The 25216-nt window shown below is 50.3% G+C and overlaps 2 protein-coding genes across 4 annotated transcripts in view; one reads left to right on the top strand and one right to left on the bottom strand.

The window, feature by feature from the left end:
- The window catches only part of LOC142470136 (uncharacterized), a 59799-nt gene extending 59623 nt beyond the window's left edge, over positions 1-176 (bottom strand). Inside the window, exon 1 of the mRNA XM_075577091.1 lies at positions 135-176. Within this exon, the coding sequence (XP_075433206.1) occupies positions 135-174 (40 nt within the window). The 5' untranslated portion in view covers positions 175-176. The remainder of the gene's footprint in view (positions 1-134) is intronic.
- Positions 177-327: 151 nt separating this feature from the next.
- The window catches only part of LDHD (lactate dehydrogenase D), a 100304-nt gene continuing 75415 nt past the window's right edge, over positions 328-25216 (top strand). The window contains exons 1-3 of one of the 3 annotated variants that reach the window (XM_075577074.1): positions 328-396; positions 6383-6506; positions 13819-14055. In XM_075577074.1, the coding sequence (XP_075433189.1) occupies positions 13963-14055 (93 nt within the window). In that variant the 5' untranslated portion in view covers positions 328-396; positions 6383-6506; positions 13819-13962. Of the gene's footprint in view, positions 397-5687; positions 5776-6382; positions 6507-13677; positions 14056-15759; positions 15823-25216 lie in introns of those variants that run through there. The other 2 variants (XM_075577075.1, XM_075577076.1) reach the window with 2 other exon arrangements.

Below are 25216 nucleotides of genomic sequence, written 5' to 3'. Positions count from 1 at the left end.
CCCTAAAAGATTCCCCTCCCCAAACCTTCCTTATAGGAAGCAGCAGGGTTTGTTACCAGCTGTTATCAGCAATTGGCCTCTATTCATTTCCAAACAAATACCACTGCCCATGCTCAAACACAGGCAGCTCCTACCTGATAAAGATGAAGACCTTTGTGTTTGTAGGTGTGTCATTGGAGGCTTGCACAGACTAATGAAAATTTGCAGCCAGGGGAGTTGTGGGACTTGCAGTGTTTCTTTCAGCTGCGCTGTAGCATTTGATGAGACCGAAGAACTACAACACCCAGAATGCCACAGTGTACTAGGCTTCACATGACATAACAACGCCTGCAGCAGCCAATCAGCGCCCGTGCAGATGTTAACTCCTGCATTTTCTTCTGGCTGGGTTAGGAAATGGTGAGGTTTTTTTCAATTACATGACATTTATATTTTTAATGAAATCATGTTTGAGAATTTTTAAAGAACACACACACAGACACACAGACACACAGACACACAGACACACAGACACACAGACACACAGACACACAGACACACAGACACACACACACACGTTTTAAGTTATGGTGGGTGAAAAAAGCAACAAGAAACCTCCACTGTATTGCATATAGCAAATAAAAAGATCACTTGTGAGCACATTCACATGTCTTAGGCCTCGTCCAGGGTTACTGCTTGCTGGCGGAGGCGCACTGAGGCGTGCTTCCGCTCAGCACTGAGCCCCTACAGCCGCAATTAGAGCGGCTTTAGTAGGGGCTCGCCTACGCTTCCGCAAGCGCGCGGAAGCGTAGGTCTTAAACAAATTTTACATTTTCACGCTTGCCGGAGCGCAGGGCCGGTCACGAACCAGCTCCGTGACGTCACTGGCCCGCCCCAAGATGGCGCGCAGGGAAAGCACCCGCTTTTCCTGAGCCTCAGCGCGCCTCAGCACACCAGCGGGAAGCTTGGCCGAGGCCTTAGGTAGGAGGAGGTTTCTTGTTGCCCTTTTCACCCAGCATAACTTAAAACGTGATGAGATATATATATATATACACATACACACACACACACACACACACACACACACACACACACACACACACACACACACACACACACACACACACACACACACACACACACACACACACACACACACAAGAAACTGCTGCACCTGTATGTATCTTATACTATATTAGTGAAAGCACTGTATGTTTGCCTGCCTGTCTGGATGTCCGGTGTCCCTCTCATTGGTCCCTTGGCCCGCCCGCCCCCGCACACCTCTCATTGGCCTCACACACTCACACCACCCCCTTGGCCCGCCCCCCACACCTCTCATTGGCCTGAGGCGGAGTGACGGGCCAAAGGTCCAAAAAAATAAATAACACACACACACACACACACACACACACACACACACACACACACACACACACACACACACACACACACACACACACACACACACACACACACACACACACACACACACACACACACACACACCTCTCTCCCCGCTCCAAATCACCTCTCTCCCCGCTCCAAATCACCTCTCTCCCCTCCCCAGCGGCATCACCTCTCTCCCCTCCCCAGCGGCATCACCTCTCTCCCCGCTCCAAATCACCTCTCCCCGCTCCAAATCACCTCTCCCCGCTCCAAATCACCTCTCCCCGCTCCAAATCACCTCTTCCCCCTCCCCAGCGGCATCACCTCTTCCCCCTCCCCAGCGGCATCACCTCTTCCCCCTCCCCAGCGGCATCACCTCTTCCCCCTCCCTGCTCCAAATCACCTTTCCCCCTCCCCAGCGGCATCACCTCTCCCCCCTCACCGCTCCAAATCACCTCTCCCCGCTCCAAATCACCTCTCCCCGCTCCAAATCACCTCTCCCCGCTCCAAATCACCTCTCCCCGCTCCAAATCACCTCGCTTCCCGCAGCTGCCACGCGGCGCGTAAGATGGCGGACCCCCTTCTTCCCTCGCGGCGCCGAGTCAGACGGTGGCGGCGCCCGGAAGTACAGGTAGGTGTCGCTCCCCACCTCCGGCGCCAAACGGAACTGAGAAAGGGCGCATCAACTGAGGTGTGTGTGTGCGTGTGTATGTGTATGTGTATGTGTATGTGTATGTGTGTGTGTGTGTGTGTGTGTGTGTGTGTGTGTGTGTGTGTGTGTGTGTGTGTGTGTGTGTGTGTGTGTGTGTCACTGTCCACTGCCCCCCCCTCCTGTCCACTGCCCCCCCCTCCTGTCCACTGCCCCCCCCTCCTATCCACTGCCCCCCCTCCTATCCACTGCCCCCCCCTCCTGTCCACTGCCCCCCCCTCCTGTCCACTGCCCCCCCCTCCTGTCCACTGCCCCCCCCTCCTGTCCACTGCCCCCCCCTCCTGTCCACTGCCCCCCCCTCCTGTCCACTGCCCCCCCCTCCTGTCCACTGCCCCCCCCTCCTGTCCACTGCCCCCCCTCCTGTCCACTGCCCCCCCCTCCTGTCCACTGCCCCCCCCTCCTGTCCACTGCCCCCCCCTCCTGTCCACTGCGTCCCCCTCCTGTCCACTGCGTCCCCCCTCCTGTCCACTGCGTCCCCCCTCATGCAGGGGGAGGAATCCATGCCTTTGAGGCGCCCCCCCCCTCCCTTTGACGCCCCCCCCCTCCCTTTGACGCCCCCCCCCTCCCTTTGACGCCCCCCCCCCCTCCCTTTGACGCCCCCCCCTCCCTTTGACGCCCCCCCCCCTCCCTTTGACGCCCCCCCCCTCCCTTTGACGCCCCCCCCCTCCCTTTGACGCCCCCCCCCTCCCTTTGACGCCCCCCCCCTCCCTTTGACGCCCCCCCCCCCTCCCTTTGACGCCCCCCCCCCTCCCTTTGACGCCCCCCCCTCCCTTTGACGCCCCCCCCCTCCCTTTGACGCCCCCCCCCCCTCCCTTTGACGCCCCCCCCCTCCCTTTGATGCCCCCCCCCTCCCTTTGACGCCCCCCCCTCCCTTTGACGCCCCCCCCCTCCCTTTGACGCCCCCCCCTGCCTTTGACGCCCCCCCCTGCCTTTGACGCCCCCCCCTGCCTTTGACGCCCCGCGCGCACACACTGACTGACTGCCGCACGCACGCACACACTGACTGACGCGCACACAAAGCCTGACTGACGCACGCACACACTGACTGAGGCACACACTGACTGTGTGTGCGTCAGTCAGTCTGTGTGTGTTTGTGTTTCTGCCTCAGACTCACTGACGCGCGAGCAAACACACAGTGACTGACGCACACACGCTACATGAAGCTGTAAAGGAGGGAGGGAGGGGGGGGACTGGATTGATGTGAATGGGGGACAAACAGAGAGAGGGGGGAGGAGAGAGAGGAACGGGAACATTACATCCCGGGCAACGCCGGGTCTCTCAGCTAGTGCTCAAATAATACAGATATTGTATGTAGGGGAAACCCTCTAACAATGTAAATTGATGAACTGTAACACTTGTGTCTGTAAAGCTAGCTAAAGTGGTGATGGACAACAATGACAAACCCACAGATAAGGGGGGGGAAGGAAAAAGGGAACACAAAAAGAAAGACAAACAAAACACACAAACAAAGACCAAAAGCAGAAAATGCCATAATAAATAAACAGCTACTGGTAGTTGCTATCAGACAGTCTTCAGGAACAACCCTCTTCCTCGATCACTACAAAACAAAAGAAGACAGCGCGGCTCCCATAGCGTAATATATAAAGGTAATTTTAATAAAAATACCAAATGACACGTGAATTACGGCCACTCACAAGATTCAGGATAAAAATTAGCATAAAGGATATGGTAAACTCGCAAGATGTCACCGTAACTTCATGGGAAACAAACGGCAAAGCAGCATGGATGGTGCAGGTTCGCGTCCACGTGTATTACTGAACCTGCATTCCGAGTGCGCGTCCACACTGAGATCTCTCTGCAGGCTCAGTTGTCGCGATACCGCTACTGGACCAGTCAAAGTCCCGCTGTTGCAGATGATCCGGCATATAGTGAGGTGATTAGTAAAAATAATAATACCAAACGAGTACTGCCAAAGTCCTTAGGTGCTGGAACTTAACCCTACGCGTTCATCGCTGTATTAATGCAACTTCGTCAGGGGTTGAACAAGGGTGAATCATACCGTCCTAAAATAGCTACTAGCTTAATTGATTGATTGGACAAAGATTAACCCATGACAAGTAAAAAACTGAGTGTCTGCTGCTGGAGCTAACAAATAACAATATCAAACAAAATCACCACTTTAACATAAACACATGGAAAGAGACATGGTAAACAAAGATGATTCTATAATATCAAAACAAATAATTCAAGGATAATAAAATTAGAATAGATGAAAGTCAATAGATGCATGTAGAGACCATAATATTAAATAGCAATAATATAATAAAGAAACTGATAATAAATAATTAATACAATATTGTGATAACGCAGAATGTTAAAATATTAGAATGTAAAAATATTCAAATTTACATAGAAAAAATGTTCTCAAAATTAGGATTGATGGGTTCAAAAAGGAGGGAGAAATGGAAAAAGGAAGACTAAATGAGTGTGCTAGTATCTATATTCTCATTATAGCCTTTAGGAGCTAATGTATCTAGAGTGTAATTCCAGAAGGTCTCTCGAAGACAGAGCCTCCTGAATCTATCACCTCCTAACACTGATACTGGGAATATGTTCTAATCCCAATATTCTCAAAGATGAAGGATCCTTATTATGTTGAGTGAGAAAGTGTCTGGACAGGCTATGTACATGATTGCCATTAATAACATTCCTCCTATGCTCAAGAAATCTCGTACTCATTGTGCAAATCATTTGGCCTACATATTGGTGGCCACAGGAACAGTAAATGAGGTAAATGACACATGTAGAGAGACAATTAATGTTTCCCTTTACCTCATGAACTTTATCATTTGAAAAGGAGCGAAAGGCGTTACTAGCAACCAAGTGTTTACATGTGAGACAACGCTTACGCCCACAAGTATGGTAACCACAACGTTGTTCACATGAAATAGATTAATCGACGGTGATATCTCTCAAACGACTTAGAGCTAAGATATTCTTCATATTTCTTGCACGTTTATAGGTGACCGGTATAGTTGGAGGCAGAGTGGGTCCAAGAATAGGATCACTCTTCAAAATATTCCAATGTCTACCCAGAACACACTTGATACTAGATGCTGCCTGATTGTATTTTGTAATGAACCTAGGACAGTTGGCTTGTTTTTGCTGTTCTTTAGTCTCACAAGATATGTCATCAAGAAGGCATCTAACAGAGTTCCTCGACTTAGAAGACATAAGAAGACTATTCCTATCAGTCTGTTGCACTTCATTGAAAGTTCTTTCTCGATAAATGTCATCACTAAGTTCTGACCCAGGGTTAGGACCAGGGTTTACTGCCAGCCCATTGGACAGAATAGTAGTCAGGGGGTACCCTGCTACATATATGTGTTTGTTAACTTTGTCCAGCTGGTCTCAGCTGTTTTGGAGGTTAGTGGCTCCTCCCACCCAGGGTTTAAAGCTGGTTGCGACAGGGTCCGGAAGTGACCCCCTGTCAGTGTATTTTAATGGTTGATTGTTATCACTCTAATCATTTTTTCATTAAATGTATCAGTTTTTATTGTAGCTATTTTGTATTGCTTGTATGTGTTGTATGTTGTTAGTGACTGTTTGTTTTATCAGTGAGTTTTCCAGTGTTGCACTATGATTTGTCTCTTTTATCCCCACATGTCATGAGACATCAAGCAAGCCAATTTTGGATTTCACTTGGACTGTGAGGGCTGGACTATCAGTGGTCAATCCCTCAGGTGATATAAATTTCATCTAGGCGCCACTATATTGTGTTATCTGTGATTGTGTTATGATCTCTGTGGGTCATTTATAGCAGGACGCCTAGTCCTTTATTTAAGGTTTTTTTATAATTATTTTTAGGAATTTTTCACTAAATATATTTAAGCATCAGCGCTTTATATACACATTATTCATTTTTCATCAAATACTGTAGTATGTAGTGTACTTCCTCGGTATACAAACCCTTAGTTCAGAGTCCAGAGCTCGCAACAAGGCCTGCGCAAAGGGGCAGTTCCAGAAGAGGTGAAGAACAGTTTCCTCCAATGGGTTGCACCTGGGGCGGTACCTCACGAGGCTAAGTCTACTTTCATACTTGTCGCCCTCACGGGGAGTCTCCCGTGTATGGCCCGTCATGCAATGTCCTTATGCTTGTTCGTTAGTCCTTTCGATGCCACATTCCTCCACAACGTTTCAAAAGTGTTGAGGTGGAGTCCTGGGACCGACTCTATGATGTCCTTTGCCCTGATCATTTTGTAAATGGCCCTGGGCTTCCACAGATCTGGTTTTACTATATCTTAACTGTCCTATACCTACACCGAAATAACCTATACTGCTTTCTTCCAGATCTGACTCTCAAGCTTCACACGGGAGACAGTGGAATCCGCCCTAACCCAGAAGACAGGTAGGGAACACCTCCCCTCCAGTATATATCATGAGGGTACCTGGACATTGAGGGACTGCGGATCAGGTAAGATCCCAGGCGGGATTGCTGCCTTTGAAAAATGTGCATCGGGGGCATCCAGACACTGGTTAAGGGGTTCACGAAATTAGTCATTCACATCTGGGGTTTTTTTCTAGATTAGTGAGTTCAACACTGTCATGATGGGGGGGCTATGCCAGGCCTGAATAAAGGGGTCACCCCTTCCCCCGCTGGCAGCCCCTACAATCATGCGTGGGACACAAGGGGTTAATGTGTGTTGGGTAATAACTTGCATTCCCCATTCCCCTGTCACATCTGTTTTCTCCCCAGAATAAGGCTGCAACACCCTGCAGCTCTGTGTAATATTCCTGTATGTGTATAAATCATGTCGGAGGGAAAGGGTTAACCATATTGTGTGTATAATCCTGTGTTCCCTTCCCTCCCATTGTCGGCCCAGGTTTGCAGGGTCAGAACTGAAACCCATATCTCAGCGTGTGAACAAGCTATCCAGCTCATTTTTGGAGAGGTGACAGTGCATATATAGCCAAGGCTCCACACACATTTTGTAACCTATGAAGTTATAGCAGAAAACTATACAAGGTCTAAAATATATGTTATAATGCAGGGCACAACTCACCAAATGGGGCTTTGATATGCTAAGTATATGCAAGGAGGGAATAATTAAGGTCCTTTGTGAAGTCCTACATTTCCAGGCCCCTGTGGATAAGTAACACCAGGGCTTAAACCTTATAATGTGTCAGGAAGCAGGGCTCACGCAACACCTCCTTACCTGCCTCGGAGGTTGTTGCAGCCGCCCCTCGCTCCCGCTGGTGTATCCTCTGCGTGGGGCTCGGCGATCCCGCCCGGCGTTGCATCTTGCGGCCGCCATCTTATCGGGCGCGCGCAGGAGGATCTTACACAGCGCTCGCCTCCGGTAGTAATTTATTCACCCCTCTGGGCTTCTAGACACGCCCCCCGTGTACAGCTGCAGCCCCGCTCCTGCTTTCACGCTTCACAGCTGAACACAGGCAAGGATCACAGCCTGCACCAATCGCAAGACGCTCCATGGCACACCCCCGCTATGCCTCCTTCCCTGATTGGTCCTTCCACATATATTATCCCTGTTCTCCCTGGGAGTCATTGATCTGCATAGCTTCTGCTAGTTGGGCTAGTGTTCATGTGTGCTCTTGTTCTTTCGTATTCTTCAGGTTTGACCCGGCTTGGCTTTCGACTCACCCTCTGGCTCTGGACCCCGGCTTACTCCTCAGTACGCAGTCTCTCTCCGCCCCTCGATCTCGGCTCGCTCCTCTACCTCCCGGACCTCTGGCACCCTCGACCCACGGCTATGGCAATCACCACGATCCTTATACCTCCGGACATGGCAAGTACCTTTGGTTACCTTACTAGACTCCTGGCCTGGCAACGTATCTACCACACTCCGGACACGCCCCTCTGCTGCGGGTGCGTGGTATTATACTTTCCACCTCAGTCTAGGGACGGGTCTGGTCTGCGGGCAGCACTACCGTGACATGCTGATCAACGGGATGAATCCCTCTGCTTAATATGCAAGCTGGGTCTAGCAAAGAGGTGATAATCATTTCACTTGTAAAAGGTAACACCTGGGAACAAAGCTTTGCCGGTCCAATGTCACTTCAGCCAGACCTGCGGACTCCAGATATTTGGGGCCCTGTTTTCTAAGTGGGGCTATTCAAATGTCCACTGCGCATGACTGGAGCTTTCAGGGGAGGGGTAATCTATCTCTCCCCCGTTACTTGGCCGTATCTGATTGGGGGGGAGATAATTCCTTGCCAATCGGATGTGGCTAATGGTAAAGCCCAGGTCACCTATCTTTAAAGGTGCCTGCAAGCCTTATCCCTGTGCTTCGTGTTGATTTCGGAATTCCTGTGTGACTGAATGAACTGCTACTCCTGGACATCAAGAGCATTTCATTCCCCATTACCCAGTAAGTGTTTATGTCAATTGTTAGTTGTTTAACTGTGTTTGTCTGTCTAAAAACAAAATAAACCTGCAAGTTTATTTTACCAAAAGTCTTGTTCAATCTAAACCCAGAGTGTTTGAGGTATAAGTTCTGTTCCACCGCGACAAGCTTATAATAAACTGGTGGCAGCGTGGTGGGATAAGATTGAACCTGGGGTTACAGTTTAATGCGAGACTCTGTAACACAGTGGTAGCACGCGTATAGATTGCGAGCTCCTAAGACAAGCGGTAACAGACATACACGTTTTGCAAGATATAACAAGCGATATAACACAATTCCCCTGTACTCATCCTTGAGCCCCTCATCCCATCATGAGTGATTGGGCCGAGTAGTACCGTGCCTTGACCAGAACCCAGGTGGTGGACAGATGTGCCGTTTATGGACTGCCGGCGGGGCACAAGAGCAAAGCACAGTTGGAGCTGGACTTATTGGCTCACGAAGCCCGGATGACCACACCGTTAATGAATGGTCCCCCAGCTGCAGCTGCAGCGGACATCAACCTGCCCGGAGTGCAAGGGGTTAATCCAGCTCCGGAGCTGCAAGGACTTGGGGAGGGAGAGGTGGATATTGAACAAGAGGAGGCAGATGAACTGGCTGTTGCGACTACCGGACTTGTCCCCCCTGAGAACCCCGCTCTCCTGGCCTCCTGGGGGGAGGGAGCCACAACAGCGAAACGAATCCAGATGCTGACTCTGGCCGGGGCTACCCCAGTACAGCGGATACAGTTGCTGACCCTAACCAGGGAAAGAGCACCCCCCGCTCACCCGGCTGCCAGGGATCCAGACATTCCAAAAGTGGATCATCACAGTTTTAGCCGTTTTGTGGATGGCACGGATGAAATTGATGCCTTCCTAAACGACTTTGAGACCCAGTGTGACGCTTACCGGGTCCCAAGAAGTGCCATGGTCATGAGGTTGTGTCCTCTGCTGTCTGGCCGTGCCAAGCAGGCAGTGCAAGGTATCCTACGCAAGGATGCTAGTGACTATGTGTATGTGAGAAACTTGTTACTGGAGCAATATGCCCTCACCCCTGAAGCATACCGGGGCAAATTCCGGTCAGTGGAGAAGCACCCCCAGAAGTCCCATGTAAACTACGGGGCTCGCATGGCGTTGTATGCCAACCAGTGGGTGGATGGGTGCAAGATTTCACAGTTTCACACGTTACTGGACTTACTGGTACAAGAACAGTTTTTCCAGCAGCTTGCCCCAGACATGAGAGCCTGGGTCTTTGACCAGAAGCCGGCGACCCATGGGGAAGCTGCGAGGCGGGCGGATGAATATGTGACTAGCAAGCCTTGATGAGCAAATAAGCAGCCCCCCGGGATGTAGCTGCGCCGGCTAGGGGGGTATAGACCTCTGTGCTTCGGTATGTAGTAGATCTCAGGGACCGGTTAGAGATGCTCATGGGGTTGGCACAGGACAGCCTTAGGGCCGCTCAGACCAAGCAAAAGCAATGGTATGACCGGAATGCCCGTAGCAGAGAATTCATCCCAGGTCAGCAGGTACTTGTTCTTAAACCCACTCTGGAGAACAAATTAATGGCTGCCTGGACGGGACCGTATGTGGTACTCCGGAAGATCAATGAGTGCAACTATGTTGTACAGGTAGATGTGGATAAGACATATCACATATCACATTAAAGAATACAGAGCACCGAGTATGGGGTCGGTGCTGGCCATTTGTAGCCCACCGATGGAGTATCCGGCAAGCAATGCTCTTAGGGGAGGCTAGGCAGGGACGAAAAGTCGGAGGACCAGCAAAAGCCCATCCTCTCTCCTAAATGTATCCTTTCGGCTGCTTCTTTCGGAGCACTCAAAGACATTGTCCGCCAACAAAGTCACATTCCTTCCGGCATCTCGCCTCCTCTGGATAGTCTCTTCACTTCACCACAAGAAAGTCTTCGAGTGGAGTCATTCCTCCAAATCTGCAGGCCGATGTCTTCATCAGGGAGATCTTCCGCCTACATGGAGTACCTATGGTGATAGTATCAGACAGAGGGTCATAGTTTATTTCTCGGTTCTGGCGTTCGTTTTGCCTCCAATTGGGTATTGCTCTTCATTTCTCCTCAGGATACCACCCACAGACTAATGGTCAGACGGAAAGGACAAACCAGTCCCTTTAACAATATTTACGTTGTTTTGTAGCTGACTCTCAAGACGACTGGGCTGAACTCTTACCCTGAGAAAAAGGAAGAATGGTGGAGCACTACAACAAATGTCCATAGAAAAATAAACTAACAGGAGAGTGCGTTTCCCCTAAAAAATAATTATTTAATGGTCATGAGGACAAGAAAAGGGCAAAAAAGCCCCACCAACGTTTCACACTTCTCAGAGCGCTTTGTCTTCAATCAAGTATTTATCCAGGGGATCCTTCCACAAGTATTCTTTATTCATTCAATTATATTTTCTGTTATCGGTCTTTAGCACCACGCATTTATATTCTACATTGAACTCTTACCCTGGGCAGAATTCACCCACAACAACGCGCGTAGTGGTTCAACCCCGGAATCTCCGTTCTTTGTGAATTATGGGTTCAACCTTCTTCCGGGGTCTCAGTAGCCGACGACAGGATCAGGGATTTACAAAACCTTTGGAAAAGGATCCAGGTCAACATCAGGAGAGCAGTCAATAGGCAGAAGACGCAGGCAGATCACTATCGCAGACCGGCTCCGGACCTCAAACCTGGCAACAAGGTCTGGCTGTCATCCAGGAATATCAGGCTGAAGGTCCCCTCTACGAAATTTGCACCCAGATTTCTTGGACCCTTCTCTATCTCCGAGAGGATCAATCCGGTTGCTTATCGACTCTCTCTTCCTCCTTCCATGAAAATTCCTTCTGTGTTTCATGTTTCACTTCTCAAACCGGTGGTCCTGAACACGTATTCAGTTCCTGTTCCTTCTACTTCTCCTCATATGGTCCAAGGCCAACCAGAGTATGAGATGCAGTCTATTTTGGATTCCAAGATTTCCAGAAGATCGCTGCATTATCTGGTGCATTGGAGAGGCTTCGGTCCGGAGGAAAGGTCCTGGATTCCGTCATCAGGTTCACGCAGCCAGACTGGTCCATATCTTCCATACGAAATTTCCGAACAAGCCTTCGTGGAGTCGCCCGGAGGTCGATCCTAGAGGGGGGGGGGGATACTGTGAGGATCCACCATCCACCCAGGATTAGCAGTCTTGCGGTCCCGTTTCACGCACATGGGTCTTGCATGGCCTCTCTGCCTGCCCTTGGGCTCTGGCTCCACCCACCGCACCGGTGTGCTGTGAGTGCCCTCATCCAGCCTCCGCTCGGACTCACGCCCCAATCTCCGCCCCCATCCTGGTGACGGAAAGGGCCGGCATGGGAGTGACTTGCACTCCGGTCTCCGCCCCCTGACCTCAGTGACGCGCACACCTGTGTGCACTAGCAGCCTATAGAATTCAGCTTCCTGGTTCCCCCCCTGCCTCCCCATTGGAGGATCTCCCTTTATATACCCTCTTGCTCCAGACACCCATTTCTGAGCATAGTCTTGTGTGACGCCGTGCCGTGCTACATTGAGTTCCTGTTTGTCCTGCCTTGCCTTGCCTTGCCAGTTGATCCTACCGCTGCCTGATCCTGGTACGTACCTTGGACTCTGCACCTCTCTTCTCCTGGACCTGGTTACACACCCTGACGATCCGCTACTCTCCAATCCTGAACTTGGCTACGTACCCCGACGATCCACTACTCTCCAATCCTGATCCGGCACATACACTCTACTGCTCTCACATCTGTACTCCTGACCTGGCTTGCACAACCAATCTACATTCTAGGGGCGCTCGCATGGCTGTGGGTTGGTGTTACTCAATTCCCTACCTCAGCACCGTGGTCACGCTTTGTTTGTGGCGAGCTACGCGTTACAGGGTGTGCTGCCGGTGGTTGTGGGGGGGAGTTCTGCCGGTGGCTGTGAGGGTGGAGGGTGCTGCCGGTGGCTGTGTTTGTCCTGCCGGTGGCTGTGAGGGGTGTGTGCTGCTTGCTGGTGGCTGTGAGGGGGAGGGGTGCTGCCAGTGGCTGTGAGAGGGGGGGTGCTGCTGGTGGCTGTGAGGGGAGGGGGGGCGGTGCTGTCGGTGGCTGTGAGGGGAGGGTGGGGATGCTGGTGGCTGTGAGGGGAGGAGGGGGCTGCTGGTGTCTGGGTTTGCTGCCAGTGGAGGGGGGAGGGTTGTCGCTCCCCAGCTGCAGCCTCATTCTCTTACTGTGAGGGAACCCTGACCAGCCCTGGTTGGGCCTCTTGTTGCTGCCCGGCATCTCCCCAGCTGCTGGCATGCCTCCTCATTGTCCCATGCTGGGCTGGGCTCTCTGTGATGTCATCGCGCGCCGGAAGTTGGGAGAGACCCGGTGTGGGTCAGTACAGGAGGCAGCCCAGCAGCTGGGGAGATGTCGGGCGGCAAATAGACACCCAACCAGCGCCGGCCGGGGTCCCACCGCAGCACAGTAAGAGAGGCAGCAGCTGGGTAGCGGCAACCTGCGAGAGCCACATGTAGCTGTGGTAAGAGCCGCATGTGGCTCGGGAGCCGCAGTTTGCCGCACCCCTGGTCTAGAGCAAGGGTGCGCAAACTGGGGGGTATGAGAATTTCTGGGGGGAGAGGCGCGGTGTTTACAGAGGCCCCACGCTCCTCCCCACAACATTAAAATTAAATGCCGGGAGAGCAGGGGGTGGTGGTGTGAGAGAACGATGAGGGGGGGGGGTGAGGGAGAGTGGGAGGATGAGGAGGGCGAGTGGGAGGATGAGGAGGATTGCAACGATATTGTATTGGAAGTAGTGGGAGAGGAGCATTAAGATAGCTCGCCATGTATGTTTTTTATAAATTATCTGACCGTTGTGTATCTTTTTTCTAAATTTCACTCCACGTATGCACCAATTTGCACCATTTTATATTCTATTTCGTTAAAAATGCTGGGAGGGCGCTCAACCCCCAAACCCCTCGCAGATTTTTTACGAAATAGAATATGAAAGTGTCAACTGGCGCATACGTGGAGTGAAATTTAGAAACAATGACGTAACAGTCTGAGAATGTATACATAACATACCTCCCCACCGACTTTTTCGAGCGCGCCGCATTTTTCACCGTTCTGTCCGGTATTTAGTGCTGTGTGATCTTTGCAAATCAAAAGTACCAAAGCTAAATATAAAAGACATCGCTATAAAAATTAAATAATGAAGTAGCTGCCATAAAAAAACAATTATATGACAGAGTGCTACTGCGCCTTTAACAGGAGGTTGGTCTTTTACTAGGGCAGTAGGCAGGGCTGCCTGGTCTCTATTTTCTTATCCCGTTCATTGCCAGACAAGGTCTTGCTCTCACTCTGGAATCTGCTTGCGTTTTAGCACAGTCATTTTTCCACAGGCACTAAAGTGTTACCAGCCTTACGTATCTGCTTATGCATAAGCAGCAGTGAACTTGAACTCTGCCCGTCTCCTACAGTCACAAACATCGCTGCCATTGCATGCAAGGGGGACTGGAAGGGACACAGCCATCAAGGAGAAAAACATGTCTTTGCAGGTGGCCTCAAGGCTAAGAAGGGTCCTCAGCCCCTGTCTCAGTGTCAGATCTTATTGGAGGTCCTACTGCACAAAGTCACAGGTATCGTAGCCCTGAATAACCTATACAGTAACGCCACGAGGTTAGAAACGAGTGGGGAAACGAATCATAACCATGCAGTGTTTTCCTGGCAGTGATACATGTGTGGAGCTTATTATTGGTGTTTCGTAATGATGTGCAGTGGTTTATGCCACCTTACAACAGGATTATTTAATGTCTGCTAATAGGAAAGAAAAGAGTGTCACACTGCACCGTGATATAGTGACACAAGGGGACGCAGAGCAAAATTAGTGTGTCATTAACCCTACCAGTGCTGGAAAGTCTGCAGTAGGCGATCGCCAAAGCCACAGTGGTGCTGCCTGACGTGCCAGCTGTCACTGATTTTGGCACAAGCTGAATCATAGGGGCCGATTCACAAAGCAGTGATAAAATCAGTGCTTTTGTGCGTGACTATGCATTTTTCTAATCGCGCTGTAAGAATGAAGCCAAAAGCAGGATTCCCTAAGTGAGCAACCTGTTTTTGTATCAGTGCTGTCGTGCTACAAATTCTATAACGCGATAGCTGATACTACAGCCGATCATGCATTAAAAATATTGATTTTAATAATAGTGTACATGAGCAGGGGGTCTCCTAAGCTGAACCGCATTGGTTTCAGCCACGGGGACCCCCTACTTAGCGGGATACAGGCCCCGTTATGGGGTGCCGGTATCCCGTGCTTTTAAATCTCCCGCGTCACGTGACCGGGGGATTTAAATCCTGCACTGGGATACCGGCACCCCATAACGGGGCCTCTATCTCATGAAGTAGGGGGTTCCCGAGGCTGAAACCAATGAGGTTCAGCTCAGGAGACCCCCTGCTCATGTACACTAGTATCAAAACACCAATAACAATAAAAACAAATTAATTACCATAGCAGCTATCCGCTATGGTAATGAAGCAGCTTTAATAAAATTTGTATGAATAGTGTGTGGGAGCAGGGGGTCTCCTGAGATGAACCGCATTGATTACAGCCTCCGGGACCCCCTACTTCCCAAGTTACAGGCCCAGATATGGGGTGCCGGTATCACCTTCCTTATTTTAATCCCCCGGTCACGTGATGCAGATGATTTAAAAATGGCGGCGATACTGGCACCCAATGACCCATACCTGGGCCTTTAACTTGGGAAGCATGGGGTCCCTGAGGCAGAAATCAAAGCGGTTCAGTTCAGGAGACCCTCTGCTCCCGCACACTATTAAAAAATTACATCAAAGCAGCTTCATTACCTTAAGCGGCAATCCACTAAGGCAATAAAGGGGTTAAGGCACAATAGCAGGTTTATTGGGGGCATTTGCCCCAATAAACATTGCAATATGCACTACCCACCAATACATAACCCACCCACCCTCTGTGCCCCCAACAACCCCTATACTCCCCTAACACATATAAAAGCAAAAAAAAACATTATGCACAGGAATGATAATAGAGGCCTTTAGGGTGGTCCCCGCGGGTGTATGGGGGTCCTCGGGTGGTCCCTTGTGGGTGTCTGGGGGCCTCCAGGTGGTCCCTGCAGGTGTCTGGGGGCCCCACATGGGTCTCCTGGTGGTTCACGCGGGTGTCCGGGGGTCCACTCTGGCCTGCGGTACCAATCCTGTGCCCTCCCAAAAAAAATTCCAGTACTTCCCCTAAATGGATTACAATTAACAGATGAAGATAAAGAAAGAAGAAAAGGACTTTGGACTTTACCTGTGGCCCGTTGCTGTTTTAGATCGTGGATTTGTTCAAGAGCTTGCTGAGACCCCTGGAATCGGAGGGTGAAGACATCTAAAAGGTAAGAAAAAACATTGAATGTATGTTATTTTTCTTTTACAGGTTTTTTTCTTTGTACAGTATTTGTATTTTACTGTATTGTAATGTTTTTCCCCTTTGACTGTCATTGTATTAATGTATGCCCCTTTTAGGGCTATACATGCATACAGTGCTTTTTTTGGCAAATGCTTGCTTATATTTCTTTTACATGTATTTTTGTTTTTTGCTTTAAATATTTATGCTATTTCTGTTGTGTTTGATTTTGAATGATGGTGTTTTTTTGTTGTGTTTACAATTGTTTATTTCTGTATTTGTTTTGGAGTTTGCTTTTTAATAGTGGTTTCTTTTTGGTATTTTGACTGATGGTGTTTATTTGGAGCTTTCTTTTATTTATTGATGGTTTTGTTTTGATATTTTAATTGTTAATTGTGGTGTTTATTTGGTATTTGCTTAATTGATGGTGGTAATTTTGTTGTGTTTACTTGTTTATTGTTGTTTATTTGGTGATTGTTTTGATTGCATTGGATATTGTTGGTGGTTGTTTATTTTTTAGGCTGACCATTGACTGCCATAGTGTCAAATCATGCCCATATTATATGGGCATGATGTACCCACTGTGCCTATCAATTGGTTTATTGGCATTTGTAATGTGTTTAGTTTTCTATGTAATGTGTTTTTTATTTTGGGCCTGTTTTTTTTCCGCTTCACCTTTTATTGCTATAGTGGTAAATCATGCCCATAGTATATGAGCATGATGTACCCACTGTACCAATGAATGGGTGGGGTAGTTACCTGGGGAGGGTGGTTAGGCACCCTGGGTGGGTAGTGGAGGAGGGTGAGCGGTTACTAACTAAGGGGTTAGGGGCCATTAGATTGTATTTTTTATTGTATTGTTTCTGGCAATGGAGGACATGGACGATGATGAAGATGGCCTTCATCATGGCAGGGGTGAGTGCAAGTTTTATTTACTTTATTTCTGCTGATTTAATGTTTTATTTTAAATGGGCAAAAGCGCTATTATCCATATCTGGATAATAGTAATTTTGCCCATTACTGTACTGTATGTGTTAGTGGGGAGGGGTGTGTATTTATTTCAATGTATTGGACAATTTTTTTGGGGGGGGCTCAGGATTGGTACCGCAGGCCAGCGGTGACACCTGCGGGAAGCACCCAAAGACTCCCAGACATCCGCAGGGACCACCCGAGGTCCCCCGGACACCCTCGGGGACCACCTGCAGACCCACGGACACCCACCGGGACCACCGGGAGAACCCCGCCGGCCTCTTGTATTAATGTTGTGCAAAAAAAACCCATAATGCTTTTATGCATGTCTCCATCTCTTTTGCGCCAGCCTTTAGCTGGTGAAAAGAAATGGTGAGTTTTTATAGTACGAATCAGTTATCACTGCTTAGTGAATAGCGCTTACTGGTAAAAAATGGTGCGTTTGCCATTTTTTGGCCTATCATACGACTTTCTTATCACTGACAGTTTTTTGGTGATAAATAGCCTTTTATTGCGTGATACTGCACTGTTATCACTGCTTTGTGAATCGGCCCCATAGAGTTCAATGGAGTCTCACATAGAAAAATCATAATTTTTACATTACAATGCCATATTTGGTCCAGAATGTCCAGATCTCACTGATTTTGGTCTTTGATGTTGACGTCTGTACCCTGCAACTATGTGATCGCAGGTGTACTGATCACTAGAGATCACTCGTGTAATGATCACTAGAGATGGGCCAGATTGGGTTTGTAAGTTCCTTCCTGTCGCAGATCAGACTCTACTTTAGTAGAGTCCCAAGCACTATATACAGTATATCCTCTCAAACCTCCCTTCAAATAACATATGGAAAGACACGTGTACTCGAGAAGGCGCACACCTGGGAGATATGCTAATATGTAAACGATTCACACCCCATATTTCCTAAAAGGATTTTCATAAGAACTATATTGACCAGCCAAGGGTTCCTTGAGAGGGAGGGGTATTTGTATCAAGCCCAACAGGAGCAGGACCCACAACCACTGCTATTCTGGACAGCAGCTCTAGCAGTCTGAGCGAAACCCGCTGCAGGGTAACTCCCCTGTCACACCATACTTTTGAGCTTTACGGTTGCTAATCCACCTATTAGCAGGTATCTCAGGTGTGCTCCTTTTTGAGCACGTGTCTCTCCATATGTTATTTTGAGGGAGGTTTGAGGGGATATATATACATAGTGCTTGAGGCTCTACCTAAAATAGGTTCTCTCTCGCTCTCTCGTGGTGGATTAGGATGTGAATTATTTTAGTGCCAAATCTGACTTAATGACGGTTCCCAGAAATCAGCAACAACAAAAAGAAAACAGATGTCCTATCCGGAGTGATTTACATCGGCTCAGTTTGTACTTAAGATTGAAAATTGCAGCTGTATTCTTTCTCCAGTTACGGATGAGCATCTAAATAACCTCCAATCAAATCCTTAGATCTACTATCTACTATATATTTCTGAAATGACTGTATGTTTGTCTGCATGGCCTGTGTCCCAAGGGCCAATCTGATTTGGTCCCTTGGGCTGGCCGCCCCCGCACCTCTCATTGGCCTGAGGCGGAGTGACGACACACACACACACACACACACACACACACTGCTACCCGCCGGTCCTGTGTCTCCCTGTTTCCCGCGCTTCCCCCCCCCCGGCGCCGCTACAGAGCGCCCGGGACACCCCCCACGGCTCTCAAGCACGCGCCGCGCGCCCCCGCACTCTCCTCCCCGGGATGCCATGCGCGCACCTCCTCCTCTCCCCGTGTCAGGTCCCCCCGGTGCCGGTGCTCCGCTCCCCCCCTCCCCGGTGCTCCACTCCCCCCCTCCCCGGTGCTCCACTCCCCACTCACCTCCCTCCCGCTCCACTCACTTCCGCTCCCGCTCCACTCACCTCCGCTCCCGCTCCACTCACCTGCGCTCCACTCCCCCCCGGCGCGGGGACAGGCAGTGGGCGGGCAGCCTGCCGCTGCCACGCGGCACCTAAGATGGCGGCGCACAGAAGGACCCCCTTCCTCCCTCGCGGAGTAACTAAGATGGCGGCGGCCGGCAGGTGAGGTGAGGTGACGTGTGTGTGTGTGTCTCACTGTGTGTGTGTGTGTGTGTGTGTGTGTGTGTGTGTCTGTAGGGTGGGGACCGGAGCTACACATGGGGGGGGATACAGGGGGAGTGGAGAGGAGGGACCCGTAAATTTAAAGCAAACTAACCACCCTCCTGTCCACTGTCCCCCCCCCCTCCTGTCCACTCTCACCCCCCCTCCTGTCCACTCTCACCCCCCCCTCCTGTCAACTGTCACCCCACCTCTCCTGTCCACTGTCACCCCCCCTCCTGTCCACTGTCACCCCCCCTCCTGTCCACTGTCACCCCCCCCTCCTGTCCACTGTCACCCCCCCTCCTGTCCACTGTCACACCCCCCTCCATTCCACTGTCCCCCCCCTGTCCACTGTCCCCCCCCTGTCCACTGTCCCCCCCCTGTCCACTGTCCCCCCCCCTGTCCACTGTCCCCCCCCTGTCCACTGTCACCCCCCCGTTCACTCTTCCCCCCCGTCCACTCTTCCCCCCCGCCCTCCACTCTTTCCCCCCCCTCCACTCTTTCCCCCCCCCGTCCACTCCTTCCCCCCCCCTGTCCACTCTTTCCCCCCCCTGTCCACTCTCCCCCCCTCCTGTCCACTGTCCCCCCCCTCCTGTCCACTGTCCCCGTCCCCTCCTGTCCACTGTCGTCCGTCCCCTCCTGTCCACTGTCGTCCGTCCCCTCCTGTCCACTGTCGTCCATCCCCTCCTGTCCCCTGTCGTCCGTCCCCTCCTATCCACTGTCGTCCGTCCCCTCCTGTCCACTGTCGTCCGTCCCCTCCTGTCCACTGTCGTCCGTCCCCTCCTGTCCACTGTCGTCCGTCCCCTCCTGTCCACTGTCGTCCGTCCCCTCCTGTCTACTGTCGTCTGTCCCCTCCTGTCCACTGTCGTCCGTCCCCTCCTGTCCACTGTCGTCCGTCCCCTCCTGTCCACTGTCGTCCGTCTCTCTCCCGCCTGAAACACACCTCGGCGCGCCCTTAACATGCCGGCGGGGGAGCAGAGCAGTGGCGGCCGCAGCGGGGCTGACTGTCCTCACTCCCCCCCCCCTCCCCGTACCTCCCTGTCGCCTCCCCAAAGGTTCCTCTCCGCGTGAGGTGGGGGGGATGCCTAACCGCTATCTTCATGCCACCTGAGGTGTGGGGGATGCCGGGACGCTAACTATTTGCATGCCGCTGCCACGTGAGGTATGGGGGTGCGGGGGGGATGCCGGCCTGCTCTCTAGCTTCATGCCTCACCCACTCACTTACTCACCCACTCACTAACTCACTCACCCACCCAGTCACTAACTCACCCACCCAATCACTAACTCACCCACCCACACAGTCACCAACTCACCCACTCACTAACTCACCCAACCAGTCACTAACTCACTCACCCACCCACCCAGTCACTAGCTGAGACCCCGCTCACTAACTCACCCGCCCTCACTAACTCACCCGCCCGCTCACAAACTCACCCACCCAATCACTAACTGACTAACTCACCCGCCCAGTCACTAACTCACCCAGTCACTAACTCACCCACCCACAGAGAGAGGGCAATGGGGAGCAGAGATAGGGGGAGCGGGACCATTGAATCCCGGGCAACACCGGGTATATCAGCTAGTACTGTATATTCTTTGATAATAATAATATTTTTTCTTATACGGCCCTGGTAACGTACATAGTGTACATTGTTTCCCAGGCACAATGTGTCCCTGTTTTGATTTTCTTGAGGCCCCAGTAGATGAGGGATTTTCCCAGGCTCACAGGGTGAGGTGGAGACACTGGATTTGAACAGCTGTATCTGCTTTAAATAATGTACTTGTACCCGCTGCTGTGGGTGCGTGGCACAGTCCTTCCCACCTCAGTGCCGGGGTCAGGTCTAGCTTGTGGGCTCGCGCAAGCGTTACAGGGGATTATTTGACAGTGGTTTCGAGCGCAATGCTCTGACATCTGTCCATTGCTAATTCTGCATTTGTTTGGCGGGCAGAATGGAGGACATCCATCTACCCATCCAGCCTTCCAAAGGCAAACAAGATCTTATCTTGCATCAAACGGGCAATGGATGGAAGGGAAGTAAACATAATTATGCCCCTTTACAAAGCATTAATAAGACCACACCTTGAATATGGAGTACGATTTTGGGCACCAATCCTAAGAAAAGACATTACGGAACTAGAGAGTGCAGAGAAGAGCCACCAAATTAATAAAGGGGAGGGTCCCTCACTCTGGCAAATGTATACGCCCCATGCGAGAACGACCCACAATTTTTCTATACTTTCTTCTCCACACGAAATAAAATAGCGGAAGGCAACATTGTACTGGCAGGGGATTTCAACAAACCCATAGATCCATCCCTGGATACATCATCACAGAAAAAAGGAGCAAAGGCGAGGGGAAGGTAGCGCTTCTCACTGGGTTACATGACAGGCAGTTGGTTGATATTTGAAGGGAGCAACACCCTGGAGAGAGAGGGTTTACATTCTATTCGCACCCGCACGACAGCTACAGCAGAATTGATTACTTTGTGTCCAATAGACTGGTCCCTCAGATCCCCTACTCAGGGATACATGATATTTCATGGTCAGATCATGCACCTATAGAGCTGAGGTGCTCACAAATTAGATTGGCTAGCCCGGGAGCAAACTGGAAACAATGAATCCATCATAAAGACCCAGATATAGCACAAAAGATCAAGGAAGAGATTACGCAGTTTTTTGGAATTAATTAAGGCAGTGTGGAATCTCACACAACGCTGTGGGAGGCTCACAAGGCCACGATGTAAGGAATCCGCTCCTCGGTTTAATGTTTGCCTTACCTTGCAGACATGTGCAGTCCTGGAACACTTCCCCTGATATTTACTGCAGCCTGGATTCACTCACCAAAGCAATACTGCCACACGCCCCTTCTGCCATTGGTTCTCTGACCTTTAAGTACTGCTTTACCACAATGCTCCCTGCCGAGCATAGTCCTTCCTGGATGTCTCTGTGTTCTGCCATAAGCCTTGTCTTGTCTGTCTCCTTGGTTCCTGAGACCGGCTGCTAGTGTCACGCAGCGGTCTGTTCCTGTGCTGAAGCGGAGTACTCTCCTTGTTGTCTTCAGCTCCCTGGTTCCTGTGACCGGCTGCTAGTCTCATGCAGCGGTCAGTTCCTGTTTCCTGTGCTGAAGCTGAGTACTCTCTTTGTTACTTCAGCTCCTTGTTTCCTGTGACCAGCTGCTATATTCATGCAGCGGTCTGTTCCTGGTTTCCTGCACTGAAGTGGAGGTTTCCCTGTGTATTTTCAGCTTCCTGGTTCCTGGGGCCTACTCTTTCCCTAATCTAGAGAGGCCGTGTCCTGGTTCCTGCGCTGAAACGGAGGATTCCCCAGCCCGCTCAGGACTCTTGCGCTGAAGCACTGGTTTACCAGTGCAGCTAGTCGGTGTGCTACTCTGGTCTGTCTACCACCTCCTGAGACCAGTACCATGGGCCATGGTCGCCGCACGCGCAGAGGCCACTCCCGCGCTCCTAAGCTGAAGCGGGGCTCTCCTGACTACCTGTTGCCGAACTCCTGCTTGAACAACGTTTACCCTGATGTCTCCAGTCCTGACCCTGGCGTGGCCACCGACGATGCTGTCTTCTCCTATCCTGATCCTGCTACGTACGACTACGAACTGCGCAATCCGGATCAGCCTGCGCGGTCTAAGGTCGGTGCTTTTACACCTCAGCCACGTGGTCCGACCCAGGTTTGTGGCGAGCACAGTCGTGACAGTATGCTCGGCCCCACAAACTCGGACCGCCCTGTGGTGAGGGTTGGTATGTTTCTGTCTGAAATCCTGTCCCGGCCTGTAGACCAGTCCCAGTTTGAAAACCAGTATCTGTGCGAAATACTACCCCTGATTGAAGATCAGATTATGTATGAAGGTTTAACCCCGTTGCAAAGACAATGCCGTAACGATCTCATTAGTAAGGCTTATTGCCTCAAGGACTTAAAACAGTCTCTGGCCGCTTGTGTTTGCTCCTCCTGGTTCCCCTTTAACCTGGGATAATGTGCATCCTATCAAACTTGCCAACGCCCGAAATGCACTCCTTGCCTTGGCCTTATCATTGGACATTCACCTAGTACAACAGGACCCTCTCTTCATGGTGGTTCATTCTCAAGACACACTCCGTGTACTTTCCCTGACTTTGGACATTTGCATAAAGGAACAGGACCCTCTCCTCGCCAGCTACGCTGCCGCTTGGCAGTCCACCTGTGCTGCCAGACCTGTCGCTAAACCTGGGGACGTATCTCCCTCTCCAGGAAATGACCAAACTGACCCACTATCACTGCCCCCTAACATAGAAGCTGCCACGGTCCCTAGCCCTGATGGTACACCCGGGTACTCTGACACCAATGATACGTCTACGTTAACCCCTGCTGATCAGTCCTGTGAGGTTCCCCTGGAGTATACGTATATTTCTCTAGCCAACACTAAGGCTCTAGTATCCGAGAACAAGTCCCTTTTCCCCTCTATTCCTAACTCTGAATCTCCCTTTTCAGCCCTCGAAGTTTTTCCTGCTTTAACCCCTGCTAGGCAGTTCTGCATGCCTTCCCTGTCAGGGAACAAATCCCCCCTACCTCCACGTACTCAGTTTGAATTTCTAAGTTCTGTTCCCAGGGTCATTCCTGTATTAAATCCTGTGGGGCAGCTCTCTGAGTCCCCTTTGGTAACCCCCTGTTCTTCGCCAGCCATGGTCACGTCCCTAGCTCCAGAGGAAAAATCCCTTGTCTCACCTATTACAGAGGAAAAACTCTCTATGTTCTACTCTCAGGTATTATCTGCTTTAACTCCTGTAAATTCTTGCTGCCTCCAAGCTAATGCCTTCGTTCTAGCCTCAGAGAATGTGTCCCCAAGTCCTACAGCAGAGGTTGCATTAAATGACTTCCCCAAGGTTGCTGAATCCTTAGTTAGTTTTTGCTATAAAACCCCTGCTTCAGCTCAAGTTTCAGCTGCTGTGCCCCCTGAAACTTCGGCTAAAGTTCTGTTTCCAGTTAAATGTATTCAGTTACCAAGTTTTTCCCTAAGCTTGGTCGCAGAGTTCCCATTTCCAGGTACTTCGCTGAACCAGTCTGTCACCCAGAGAGCGATGATCCCTGCTTCAGCACATAGTCCCCACGTCGTGGAATCTGCAGTCATTTCTGGTTTCCCAGACACTCCTTACCAAATACCCACTTCAGAGACCAGTACAGTTATGATTACCCCCCGTGTACTGTCTGTGTTCTCCCCTTCTCAAAGCTTAGGGTTAAAACCGTACAGTGGTCAGTATGCCCCTCCTGGGGTTCATGTTGTGTTCCCAGGAATGTTTTCGAGCACAGTCGTGACACACGATTAGGGGGACCCTGATAAATATAGCGGCGGGAAGGAAAAAAAGAGAGAAGCAAAGTTAAATCAGTTAAAAGGGAAGCTTCATGAACTCTCTATTCTCCATAACAGAACAGGTAGAGGAGAAACTTTGCAGGAGTTAAAGGATGTACGAATTGAACTTAACCTGCTCCTTACCTCCCAGGCGGAGAAAACGTTGAGTTGACAAAGTCCATTTTTTGAAAAAGCAAACAAGCCAGATACCGTGCTAGCAAATAAAATTTGCAATAAACAGCAAAATTATAATATACACTCGATTAGGACTCAACAGGGACGAATAACGTCCAATCCCAAGCATATTGTTGAAGAATTTAAGGCATACTATGAAAAGCTATATAACGGGGAGAAGGTGAGACACAACGCTAAAACGAGTAAGGAATTAGAGCCGTTTCTAGCAGACTCTGATTTGTTGAGGTTATGTGGGTTGGAGCGAGAGTTCCTAGAGAGAGAGTTTTCAGTGGAAGAACTACTGGAAGTGGTTAAAAATCTTAAACCCGCAAAAGATCCGGGCCCAGATGGTTTCTCCAATTTATACTATAAAAAATGTATAGGAGGTCTGGCCCCTCATATGCTCAGGATGTTTAACACTGTCCTAGCGGGGGCATCGTCCTCGGACCAGATTCTCCAGGCGTCCATCTCGGTGATTCATAAACAGGGCAAAGACCCCACAAATTGCCAAAGTTACAGGCCAATTTCATTAATTAATTCGGATATTAAAACATACTCAAAAATGCTGGCCACTAGACTAAGTGCTGATCCACCCTGATTAAGTTGGATTTATAAAAGATAGACAAGCGGCTGACAATACCAGAAGAATAATTGACATAGAATATATTAACACCAACAAGATCCCAGGGATTGTATTAAGCTTAGAGGCGGAGAAAGCCTTTGACAGAATAGACTGGCCATATCTAGATGCCACGCTGGAGGCGTTTGGGTACGGGGGCAGAATCTTAAGGGCAGTCAA

Source organism: Ascaphus truei, chromosome 19 (genome assembly GCF_040206685.1).
Source record: "Ascaphus truei isolate aAscTru1 chromosome 19, aAscTru1.hap1, whole genome shotgun sequence".
Classification (NCBI taxonomy): Eukaryota; Metazoa; Chordata; class Amphibia; order Anura; family Ascaphidae; genus Ascaphus; species Ascaphus truei.
This window is presented reverse-complemented; position numbering and strand designations above follow the sequence as displayed.